Below are 13,080 nucleotides of genomic sequence, written 5' to 3' on the forward strand. Positions count from 1 at the left end.
ACTGTGCCTGCCTCGACTACCCCTAACAGATATGCATATTCCCTCCAGATGCCTCAGTGCTACTCCAGAGCGAGTCTGGTCCCGGGACAGGAATGTGGTTGAAGCCAGTGGCTTGAATGTCCTGGAGACTGTTGCATACCCAGCACTCCCCGGATGTAAAATGTAACTTGTTTCAGTCAAACAACAGGTTCCTCATGTCTCTGCCTTCTCTACCAGGGTTGTTCCCTCATCCAAACAAACGAACAAGGGATGCCAGCTCGACTGGTACCCATGGCTCCGTCAGTCTTCTTGGGTGCAGCCCATCTGTCTTATGGACTCTGCCTTGCTTTGCTCGTGTTCAGCTGTTCTCTGCTACCTTTCGAGCAGATTTCTTTACTACAGTGCACTGGATTGCTATATTTTTAACCAGAAATAAACTACAGATTAGAGCATGTTCCAGCGACACTCAGCTTTATTGTTTCCGTTACCCACCCTGTTCCCTATCCACTGCCTGTCCCTTCTCCCAGGCTGGTTTGGATTAGGGGTCGAGGTGGGGGAGAGGCTCAGCAGGTGCCCTGATGCATTTCTGGTGTTTCTAAAGGGTTCCATCTTTTTGTACAGCTTACTTTTCCATTCACTTTTTTTAATATCAAGAGGTTGCTACAGATCCAAATAAAGATTCCTGCTCTTTGCAGTCATGAGAGCTGTCCATACCGGGCTATGTGGATTGTAATTCTGTCTGCAGAGATAAGGGACCCAGTGTGCATCCCAGGAGTTGCATGGCCCAGAACAGTGCCTGCTCACGTAGGTGGCAAGTTTACTCACATCACCTTGACATATGCACTAAGCACAGCCCAGACGTGCCTAAAAGGCTCTTACAGGGGACAGCATTCATCCACTCATTCACTATGAGTGACGTTACCATAGAACCAAATCCAGTCTGGCACTCTACTGGCAGCCTGCAGTACATGCAACATGAAGTCACTTCTCTAGTCCTGTGGATTCTAGGCAGAGGTGATGGAGACTGAGACGCACACTGGGTCTTGGGCTCTAGGAAGCTGTCCTGCAGTGAAGGAGACACCTTGCTGCAGTCTGTGGCTACTGTTCTCTCATCTGTGCAGAGCCCACCTCCTCCCTGAAGGCAGAGTAGATGCAGCATGTTGAGCAAGAGGAGGATGTGGCTCATATGTAGGGACAGAACAATGTATCACTCTGGCTCCCCACTCTGGCATTGTGATGAATTAAGATTCAGCCCAGTCTCAGAAGACAGACACACTTTCTTCCAGAATGAAGAGGAATCCTTTCTAGAGGAAGTGGAAGACACCCAAAGCTCTTGGTGCCTAGAGCATGGCTATATGGCTGTTGAGCACTGAGTCCTGCACACTGAAGGCTCATGCTAGCACATATGGTGTGCATGCATGAGCCTCAGCACCACAATGCCAAGTCCGAGGAGTCCCAATGTCACAGACCAGATAGCAGCAGAGCCCAGGATAACTGGTCATGTTGGTGGTGGTCCGAAATTCCACACAGCTCCCACTATGCAAGGGTCATGTACAGGATCTCAGGGAGCACAGAGAGCAGAGTGCTTTCCATCCAAGTTTCTGCTTTGGGCTGAACTACTGACAAACACCCACACCAGGCTCCTCCCCACGCACACTAATCCCAGGAACCACAGCCCATGGCTACCTCAGGTCGGTACCCAGGGCAAGCAGAGGGCAGCCACACATTCCAGTTCCAGTTTGTTCCTGCTCACTGGCCAAACAGGTCCAGCTTAAGACAAACCACGGGGCCACCCTCAGGGAGACTGAAGACACTGCTGGGAGCCAGAGATTGCTCAGCGGCCCAGCTGCGAGCATCGGTGATGAACATTCAGGGAGACAAGGTCCTGGGATGTTGTCCTTTCTGGTTTGAGTCTTGGTTGCTCTCCACAGACCTCCAGAGCCCTTCAATGGCTGGTAATTCTAGGCAGTAACCCCAGCACAGATATCAGGCATGTCTGTCATACATCTGTACCTACCCTGCTCCAAAGGTCTCTTGGCTTCCTCTGTAACCTTCCTCAAGAGGATGTGGGCCGCTGTCTTCCAGCTTAAGCTCAGTTACACTTGCCACTATTGCAGCCTCTGGTCTCGGGAGCTCAGCCCAAAGTACCTATTAGATTCCAACATGTCTCCACACTCTGTGATCTACTGACAGCCACAGGCCACTTGATACCACATAGCTCTGCACCATTACAATGGGTTAGCATCCAGTCAAAGGGATTGTGAGCTCTTAGCTCTACTGTCTGAGGTCCAGCTGCAAGTCAAGCACTCACCAGGACAATCAAATGTCCCCAAACACCAAGAACTGTCTGTTTTATGTACCTTGGCCTTTAAAAAAGAAAAAGTATAGCTGTTTTGTTGAAATTAACAAACAAAAACAGCTGAGCTGCATTCCAGTGTGAATTCTGGGACCACAAGACCCCCCCCCCCCATTCCTGAGGAGCTAGACGAGGCCTTCATGGCAGCACAAGAACAAGGGCAGCACAATTATTCTCACATGGCTTAGCACTCTCTAGACCCTAGCAGATGCTCCTCCTGGAGTCTGCTTCTTCATCCCTCCCCAATGTGGCCAGGCTGAAATGCATATTGGGCAGTCTCCTTTGGCTCAGTTCCTTCCTAAACCTCAGAGAAATACTGGGTCTACATCAAGTTGGAGAGTGGGTACATTCCACAGGAGCTGGGCTGCAGGGGCACAAGCCAAGGGTTTCCAAGGTTGTCCAAACAGGCAAGGCCACAAATAACTACCTCACTTCCGGGCTGCCCTACAGCCCATCCACCCCATACTGCAGTTCAAGTTGCAAACACCCATGTATAGGGTAAGCACTTGAGACGGACTCATCTTGCCCTTTGTCCTAGCCTACCTAATGCAGATGGGTCTCAGCTAGATGCTGGTCCACTTCCCTATTGACAATGCCTGCTAGCATGCTGCTTTCTCTCTACCTTGGTGACCGTCAGCCCAATAACAGCTGACTCTCTAAGGGTGATGTCTGAGGCTGTTGAGGGTCCTATGTCCTAAAAGCACAGTAGCCTTCACGTTGGTTGCAGCCTCCCCCGAACTATGCAGAAATATAAACAAGTGCAGCCTGTGGGGTACACAGTTCAACCTTGCCTACCAAAGGGGTTCTGTTCTCTCCTTCTTGGGGTCAACATCCACTTTAAGTAGGGATATCCCAATTTACCTCCAACAGATGGCTCTCCCAGACCATTCTGGGTCCACAAGGCAGACACTTGGGTACAGGCTGAAGACTCAGGGCACAGCGGGTAGCATCAGGTGGTATGTAGCATCATTTCTCCATCATGAGACCCAGTGTCTGGCAAACGCTGCTTACGAGACCCACCAACCTGAGCACTGCCCCACTGGGAGCAGCTGTAGCTACACAAGCCCAGGTAGCTGTAACTGTCAGGGCCTACAGCTGGAAACAGGTCCACAGACAACACCCTCATACTCAGTGGCTCTCTGGACTGGCATCCTGAGTCTGTTGTTGTCCACAAGTCAGCCCTCCTTCCCAGCAGGTCAATCCTGAATGTTCTAGCTGGAGCCTGCTGATTGCACCATTCAGCACTCCCCAAAGAAAAACCACCAGATGACCCGAGGACTGTGTGCTGAGCTTCACGTGGCTACAACACTGGTGTGGATGCCTTCTTGTGACTGAATCAGTCTTCATCTGCTTTATCTTTTTCTGATCTTTCTTGGTGCATGTAAAACACCCGTTAATGCGACTGCTTTGCAGAGGACGAGGGGCTGTCAACTGAGTTTTCTCACTGGCACAGTGGCTGCTCTTGCCTTGGCCTCATTAGTTGGAAGCAGCTTGGTTAATCAAAAACTGGAAACGATTCCTCTCTAATGAATGTAATTTTAAATCAGATTTCACACCTGAAGCAAGGGACACTCAAGATTCAAAATTCTCTGCTCCTTTACTTAATAAACTCATTTGAAACCACAGGAAGCTCGTCTCATTTCATTACAGACACCTTCCCAAAGCCCCCATTGCCACAGGTGAAGGGTGGGTGGAGCCTCTACCACCTAGTCCCTCCCAGTTTGGAAAAGGAGCCCCAGTAGAACACCCTGCCCGAATGTTTCTCTACAGCTAACTCCTTGTTCCGTCCAGTACCAGGTGAGAACATAGGGTGCTTGTATCTCTCATGACAGACTCCATCTCTGTGGGCAGAAGGAGGGTATGGGACAGGAATGAGCCCTCATACAGTCTAAGCCCCCTTCCAGTCAGAGAGGGTCACCCCCATCTCCCTCATCCTTGACATGCCCTAGTGCTTCTGAGTCCTGCCTCTAGGCAGACTGTCAAGCCCTGGCAACTGAGACCAGGATGCAAGCTCAAAGAAGCACTAGCTGTCTCCAGCCCCTGAACTGTGGCTAGCTGCTGTGCTGACAGCTATCTGGGTTTCCATAGGACATGACTGTAACAAGAACACTGGGTCAGACCAGGGTGACGGAATGTTGAGTGCTCTGGACAAACTAGTGAGTCCCTTGGGAAGCGCTTTGCTCTACAGTACTAACCAACCCATGACATCAGCAGCACTTAGTTCATTTGGCACTTGAATCTGAGTGACAGTTGGCATACTGACCTCACACTCCTAGGCTGGATGGAGCCCCACCATTCTTTCACATAAAACTCATGTCTCCTCCCTATGGCATACTAGAAAGGGGTTTCTGAATGCAAGGCTGTCACTTCTGACCAGAACCAGTTCCCCTGGCAGGAAGGCTTCTTCTAGCCTTAGCACCTTTGTGTTTCTGTTTCAACATCTGGCCACTGACTTGCTACATGTAGCAATTCATTCTTAAAAAGTTAGCATAAACACCACTATGAAACCATTTAAAAAGAAAAAAAAAATCATACTTAGGTAAGGGTTTCCAGCCAAGTGTAGTGGCACACATCTTTAATTCCAGCACTAGGGAGGCAGAGTCAGGTGGATCTTTATGAGTCCAGCCTGCTCTACAGAGTTAAGTTCTAGGACAGCCAGAGCTATATAGTGAGAACCAGTGTCCAAAACAAAAAAGAATGATAAGGGTTTCCAGCCTGCTTGGTGTTTCCCTTTGTTATGATTCAACTCTACCAACCCCAAGAGATCCAGGGCCTTTAAGCAACCCCTCAGCCTCAGCTAATGGCATGAACTGGGTGGCTAGCACAGCTACTCCTGGGGGTACCACACTCAAACCCCACACACCCACCTAGGGCCACAGACTGCTGCCAGAAGTGGACAAAAAGGCACAGGTAGCATGCACTCCAAGTGACTCTGCTCCAGCAGCCCAGGCTGCACACACCCTAACTCTGTCCTGGTCACAACAGCCACAGTGATATTGGATATTCCCAACTGATGGTGGCAATGGTTGTGAAGCCATGGCCATCTTGAAGTCTGCCTGGCCTGGGCGTGCCCTTCCCTCCTCACTGTTCCATGGTGGTGACCTTCAGTTTGATGACACATAGCTCATCTCCTTATTCTGTAGAAGGAGGAAGACCTTAGAGCACACAGCCAGTTTTATTAGGACAAGAACACATATCCTACAGGTCCCACACATTCACATCTCACTCTAACCTTCTCTCAGAGTGGACTCAAGCTGCTGTGAAGACAGTGAATTCCTCATCAGGTGGCCTAAGGCTGCACAGAAGACAACCTCTGCAGGGGCCTCCTCATGCCTGGCTTAAGGACACCAGTGATGTTGAAGCCATCACTCAGTCTAATGTTTGGCCTGTGCAATGTCTTGAACTGCATCATCCATGAATGCTTTTGCCATGGCTTGGGCTACTTTCAGCACTTTCTTCTCCTTTGCATCGGGGCCCATGTGGTTTCGGGCAAGCTTCAGCCAGTACTGTTCAGTGCGGGACAGGTACTCTTCGTACTGCTCCCCAGGAGCTACCTCTGGGTGCTGTGGATCTTTCCATCCCAGAAGGAAGAATGAAACAGAGCATGCTCAGTCAGGCAGTTCAGAGGGATCAGGGCAATGCTGCACTGAATGGCAACCTGCCCAGACCCACTAGCACTAGTAAAACAGAATTCCCACAGAAGCACTGTGCAGAACAGTCACATCTGACTAGGGTTCTCACCTGCTCCCTCCTCAGCACTGTCCTCCGAACTGTCCTCTTCCTGGTCCTTGTCACCCCCCTCTGCACCCTCTTCATCAGAGCTGCTGTCTTCTTCTGAGTCCGTCTCCTCCAGCCACTCCTGAGATTCTGCAAAACAAAACCAACACAGGGTTCTGGCTACAGCCCAGGGGCCAGGGAACACACACAAGGGGGGAGCTGGCACCACCTCACAAAACCCCTTCCACTCAGGGACTGGGACAGGAACCCCAACTCTCCTGCCCTTCATGAAGCCTGGGTGGAATTAACAGGACAGCACATGCCTCTCAGACTGCAGAGCAGCTTGGGAGTGATACTGTGGTGGGCATCAACTCCAGCCATACTGCCATCCTAGCTGTAGGCAGCTGAGCGGAGGCTGCCTCTTCCTGGGTCCCTATAGCCCCATTGGTTCCCAGAAGATGGTGACAGACACTGCACTATGGGCAGTGCCTTTCCCTGGACATGCAGGTTTAGTTTCGAATCTCAAAAAGTGAATGATGGAACTGGGAGTGGTAAGTCACACCTTTAATTCCAGAACTCAAGGCAGAGGCAGGTGGATCTATTTGAGTTCGAGGCCAACGTGGTGTATATAGCAAGTTTCAGGTCAACCAGGAATATTGTGAGACTGTCAAAAAAAAAAAAAAAAAAAAAAAAGGATTTGGGACCAACAGCAGTCCAGGATAAAATGGGGATGTCATGATTTCCAAGCAACGATGGATGGAGAGAGAGCTACCATCTCAGAGTGCCAGCCACCAGAGGCAGTCTCAAATCCTCTCTGGTCTGCACTGAGCTGGAAGATGGGAGGCATGTGTAGCAGGTCTCACCCAGGTTCTTGTACAGTGACTTGTGTTGGTACCCATGCTGCTCCTGCTAGCACCCAGAGCACATAGGCTTGTGCCAGGTGAGCCCCCCTCTACAACCCCAAGAGTCAAGAGCAGGGTTCCCTGCAAGGCGGGGCAGAGGCTTTCAGAAGATTCTCACGCCATATGGGGGTCTCACCCAACCCAGCTTACTTGGATCCATCTCTACCAAGGTTCTCCATTCTTCCATCTTGTGAAGATCAAGGCAGTAGAGGTCACTAAGGGTCACCTGGCGGTCACCAGCTTCAAACATGCCACCATAGACATAGAGTAGTCCATGCTTGACAGCCAGCATGGCATTTGAACGTGGACACGGCTCCTGCCCAGCGCTGCTGGCCTCCACAGCACTGTCTTCAGGCTTAGGTGGGGCTTGTGGCACCAGCCCAGAGGGAGCAAGCACTTGTTTGATGGTGATCACTGTCCCATCTTCAGCCACCACCTCTTTTATCACCTCCAGCGGCTCTGGGGCACCAGTTGCCCCATTCTCCTGTTCAGTGGCACCTTCTTGTTCCTCTACTTTGCCCCGCCTCCGTTTCTTCTTGTCCGACTTGGGTCCCTGTTAACACAACTCAAGCTGCACAGCAGGGCAGTGACAGCCCTCCCTCTAACATGCCAGTCAACATGCCATCTAACATGACACTCCTGGGAAGAGGAGTAGAGTAGTGCAGGAGTGAGCACAGACACTCCAGCTAGCAAGATGGCAGGCTCGGAATGGACTCCTAGCCATCACTGTAATGAGGGACAGTCACTCCTGAGTCCTACACTGGGAAGCACCCCAGTCAGACCAGGCCTGACTAACATGCAAGCAGTGTTATGTCTGAGGCTTACCCTATCCATTCACAAAAGGGATGCAGACTTCCACTCCCAGCCAACAACAGGACTGGATGACAGGCGGGTCAGCACTCCACACTGATCTTCAAGACCATGTAGGACCCTCAATCATCAGCACTTTGACATATACTCTGTCTCCCTGGTATTCTGCAGAGTACAGCTGAGTGGCTCTGTAGTAGCCTCTGTCATCTGGCAGAACGCCATGCTCACAAGATGGCCATTTACTGCTCTATTCAAATATTCCAGCTATGACTACCTCCAGCCAACCTGGGTCAGTTCCCTGTGTCTAGACACAATACCCACTCCATCCTGAAGCTGCAGGAGTGCGGGAGGGTGGGGCGGTGAGGGAGGATATGTCTCATACAGAACAGCTCCTGAAGAACATTATGGGGCTTGAGGGACAAGTAATCTGAAAATATAAGGCTAGCCTTAACACTGGTTCAATGCTCTTGGCAATATCAGAGATCCTGAGTGGCTATGCCTGGTGGAGCTTCTCGCAGCAGGGGCTACATGTGCAAGACTGCTTTCTATCAGAGACCCTACCACGAGGCTGAGCCCATAGCAGGTACTAGTGCCTCCAGTACTGTAGGCGCACACAAAAACTCACTTGTGCAGATGCCAGGGCTGCCTGAGGCCCTCCAGGGACTGTCACCTGTTAGTCTGTCTGCTCCAAGCAGGCCCTGGGCAGTAGCTGCACTTACAAGGACAATAGAAAGGGTGACAGAAACCAGGGCTGAACTCAAGTAACAGACATTAACTGTCACAGAGAGCCGGACTTGCTTTCAATAGCTCAGCTCTGCCAAAGAGAGGTGGGTGACACCAAGAAAAATGGGCCACCAAACCAAGGGGGCCACAAGCCTAGTCACTCAGAACCCATACAGAAGAGTACACGGACTTTAAAAGGCTTGAGAGAAGGTAGGAAACAACAAGTAACATGGAAGACTCTCAGGAGTCTAGGCTACCTTCAGCTGTGCTGTGAACCAGCGACTCCTGGCAGCATCATAGACATACAGGTCATTAAAGAACGAGCCCTCCAGGCTCTCCTCCTCCTCCTCATCACACACACCCCCAAAGAACAGTATCTGATGATTTGGAGCCATGGCCACAGAAAAGCCAGACCTTGGAGTAGGCTTGACCCCTGAAGGATTAATCCGGGTCCAAGTCCATTTGCCTGTCAACGAGAACAGAGGAAGGATTAAGAGAGGACACTAAGAGCCCTGGGCACCCAGGGTGAGGATAATTGAAAGCCTTTGAAACTGTTAAAGCATGGAGCCTTACTTTGTTCCCCTTGCAGGAATAGGGGATGCCAGTCAACAACCCTCCAGGTCCATCCTTCTCAAACTTCAGCTGTGTGACAATGCCTATGCCCCAGACCCTGCTTTCTAAGGGACCCTGAGAGGCAGAGAGATAGATGTGGAGGTACCATCTTGCTAGATATACCTCACTGGGGTCCTAAGCCAGCCCACCCAGTCCTGGACTACACCACCTCTCCTCTGGAGACAGCTGCTTTAAGCTTTCCCAACAGGTGCCAAATTCATCTGACAGTGGCTGGCTATGTGGCCTGGTACAACACATGGAAAATGTCTTTCCATTACTTATGGAAGAAATAGCTGAAATTGTCCCCTCACTGAACATTAAAAAGTGCTGCAGCAGCCCAGGGACCACAGACAAGCCTCAGCCCCAAGCTATGCACTCCAAAGCCCAGACCATATTTCCTAGTAAAACAGGACAAGCCCCACAGAATTCCATATCCAAATAATGTTTGTGTGCTCTTGAGTAAGCACATATTCTTTAAAAATGTAAAGAAAAAACGGGAAAACAACAGCTCCTTCCTCTCACACCACATCTACCCGTACATGCCTTGGGGCCCCTGAGAATGCATGCACAGAGAGCCCACCCCACAGTGTCCTCCCCAGTCTTACCTCTAAGCATGAAGGCCATAACCCGAGAGTAACATAAATATAGCACATGGCTTTCAGGCAGGGGGCGGGGACACGATGACTACAAATGGCTGAATGACCCAGGCTCAGGCTCCTCCTGGATACCAGGGCACACTAAGGGCTCACCCATGTCACAAAGGCACCATGGCCCAACCACTCCAGAGAAAGGGGATCTGGTCCTTAGCGCTCTAGACAGGCAACAGGGAACTCAATGGAGTTCCCATTTTGATAAGAGGGACACACAGGCTTTGCTTCTGCCCAGAGGCTAAATACAACCCACCCCAAGGCCACACAGCCAAGCCACAGCAGTACCTTCTCCTGCTTCCTCAGGTTTTAGCAGGAACATGTCTGAGTGCTGGGTGCCTTTGTCCACGTCCTTCTTGACTCTCTGCAAAACAAAGAAGTCTTGAGATCCAGCCAGGCTTCAGCAGCACTTCAGAGGAGCTGCAGCTCCATGGAGAGCCCAGACATGGCTGACCGATTTTAAAGCCACCACCAATGGCCAGTCATGCTGGAACACTGCAGTATGCTCTGCCACAGAATTCCTGTCCAACCGCAGGTCTGTACCATGTGATTCTGACCAGCTATCAGCCCTGAGGTCACAGCACACATATCTCCTACTCAGTACCCCAGGGCCCAGGCAGCTGCTTGCCAAGATCATCACCATGAGAAGGATGTCAGTCCACTTAAAAGTCTCCCTGTATTGCCTGTGCTTAAATTCTCAATTTCAATACACTTGATCTTGTAGTCTTTACATTTACAGAAAAACTAAGAGGCAGCTCAGAACCCCTGTCCTGGAATCCTACCCAGGTACATGCAGAAGCTCCACTGATCAGAGGGACCAACCAAGTCACACATTCCTCATTCTCCCTACTGTTGCTTCTCTCCACCAAGGTGCCATTCAGGACCTACATGTCCTTCAGGCTGGCTAAGCTCTGCCCTAGGGAACTACTAGTTTCCCTTTCGGTCTGTCCTACCCAGAAGGATGTGGCAGGAATGGCAGGTGGGAGGTAAGCGGGTACACGGGGACATTGTCCTTTGAGACCAAGTGCTGGTCTCAGGGTATTTTTGTGTCAAGTTGTAATGAAAATAGCAAGTCTGACCCTCTGGCTTCTGGCTCCCTAAGCTCCCCCTCTCACATATGCTCCACCACTGTGATACCATCTGCCATGAGCCATCCATGTCCAACCCTAGATTTGCAGCCCCAAGCTCATTTTATAGCCAAGTGTGCCCTCATAGTCTGAGACATCTGAAATAAATAATCTCTTCTTTTAAGTCCTCAACCTGTAGTACCTTTTTTTTTAAAGATTTTATTTATTTATTTATTTATTTATTTATTTATTTATTTATTTATTATTATATACAGTCTTCTGCCTGCATGCCAGTAGAGGGCACCAGATCTCATTCAAGGTGGTTGTGAGCCACCATGTGGTTGCTAGAAATTGAACTCAGGACCTCTGGAAGAACAGTCAGTGCTCTTAACCGCTGAGCCATCTCTCCAGCCCCCAACCTGTAGTATCTTATTACACTCTCAGAAATAGGGCCACTATGTGTACCACAGGACTGCTGGGCTTGCTCATCTAAATGAGACTTGATGTGCAGGAGTGTGCTGAACTCTGCTGAAAATAAAGCCATGAGAACACTACCTATAGGCATGGGGACTGCAGAGGTCCAGTAACATACTCAACCTGCAACACTCAGAGCAGACCCAAGGAAGCCAGGACATGAAAAGAGAGGCAGGCAAACACTAGGGGTTGAAAAGTTTAAGCATGGCCTCGGGAGGAACAGGGAAAGGAGATTGTAAATGTGGTTCACCCAAAACTCAGGGTATGTGAAAACAGAGACCCACTACTTTTTAACTAAATTTTAAAATATAATTTAAAAAATAAATAAAAGGAGTTTGGCTGGGTGTGGTGGTGCAAACCTTTAAGCCCAGAACTTAGGAGGCAGAGGCAGGCAGATCTCTGAGTTTGAGGCCACCCTGGTCTACAGAGCAAGTTCCAGGACAGCCAGGGCTGTTACACAGAGCTTTTGAATACAGAACTTTTGGTACACAAAGTTTTGAATAAACAAAAACAAAACAAATAAATAAATGAAAGAAGTTTGAACACAGGTGCCCTATATGTGTGGACAGTGACTGCCTCAGAAGATACAGGTTTTTAAATGAAAATCTGAGCCAGGTATATGATACCTTAATATGAGTTATTGGTCAAGTAGATCACAGAAACAGCCAAAACAACACAAGCTATTGCCATTGCTCTTGGTTGTCCACCAGACCTAGATGGCGAAACCCTTCTGCTGATACCATTACACACTTTGCTTGAAAGACAATTAAGCATAGAACTGACCTGAAAACTTCCTCTACGGCTGGCTAGCTTTCAGTGTCTAAAGATACAATGCAGGTCATGAGGAGAGAAAAGTCATCAACAGTATTACCAAAAGGTAAATCCTGAATTCCAGACAAGATGTGTCCATTGGTGAAATAGTGGCATTAAGGTTATACAGACTGGATTTGAGGCTTGCTCCACAGAAGGCAATTCATGCCTGTTACTGTAAACTTTGTCAAAGTCCCATGGCTCAGGAGATCATAGGCCCTAGGTAGAAACCTACTACTGTTGTTCTGCTAAATGGAAACACTGCCAATCTGTCTTCTAAATATTTATGTTTCTACCCATAGATCAGGGCTGCCCTCTACCTTGGTCAGAGAAGTGTCTCTCTGCAGTGGGCAGCAGTAAACACACAGAGACTGAACAAAGGGCTGAAAATAAGTGGCTGTTGAGTACTCTGCCCTACAAGGGGCATTGAGATCACAACCCCTATCTCCTAAGGCTCAGAGAACATCACTGAAGAGGGGACAGACAGAGAGAATTTAAGAGCTGCTGTTACACTCATGAAACTCACAGCAACTGTGATCACCTGCACAGGACCTGCGTAAGATCAAGCCAACAAGATTTATCACCATTCTGGCAGGCTTCGTTAACTGGACTCAGTGGGTTTCAAAACAAAAAGAGGGCATTAAGGTGGGAAGGGGCATCTGGGAGATGTCTGGGAGAACAGGTTGGGGACTGGAAGAGCTGGGTTTAATCTAGATGTACTGTCAACATGAATGAAATTGTCAAAACAACAAATAAAGGTATTCTTTAAAAAAAAAAAAAACAAAGGAAGGAAGGAGGGAGGGAAGGAGGGAGGGAGGGAAGGAAGAAAGGAAGGAAGGAAGGAACTGGAAGTTGAGGAATACAGAGCTAATAGGGCAGAAAGGACTATGTGGGAGCCTGGCAGGAAGAATGGCCACACTACATGACTGCCACAGCTGGGTGCACTGCAAGTAAACCATGTAACAGTCAACACTGACTTCTAC

General features: G+C 49.5%; 1 protein-coding gene across 4 annotated transcripts in view; it reads right to left on the reverse strand.

Moving 5' to 3' along the window:
* Positions 1-5,491: 5,491 nt before the first annotated feature.
* Positions 5,492-13,080, reverse strand: part of Klhdc4 (kelch domain containing 4) — a 32,586-nt gene continuing 24,997 nt past the window's right edge. For all 4 annotated transcript variants that reach the window (XM_027410698.2, XM_027410701.2, XM_027410699.2 and 1 more), the window contains exons 8-12: positions 10,035-10,110; positions 8,745-8,953; positions 7,105-7,507; positions 6,077-6,202; positions 5,492-5,906 (exon numbers count right to left, since the gene is read on the reverse strand). In XM_027410698.2, coding sequence (XP_027266499.1) covers positions 5,710-5,906; positions 6,077-6,202; positions 7,105-7,507; positions 8,745-8,953; positions 10,035-10,110 — 1,011 coding nt within the window. In that variant the 3' untranslated portion in view covers positions 5,492-5,709. The remainder of the gene's footprint in view (positions 5,907-6,076; positions 6,203-7,104; positions 7,508-8,744; positions 8,954-10,034; positions 10,111-13,080) is intronic.

Source organism: Cricetulus griseus, chromosome 3, assembly GCF_003668045.3.
Source record: "Cricetulus griseus strain 17A/GY chromosome 3, alternate assembly CriGri-PICRH-1.0, whole genome shotgun sequence".
NCBI classification, from domain to species: domain Eukaryota; kingdom Metazoa; phylum Chordata; class Mammalia; order Rodentia; family Cricetidae; genus Cricetulus; species Cricetulus griseus.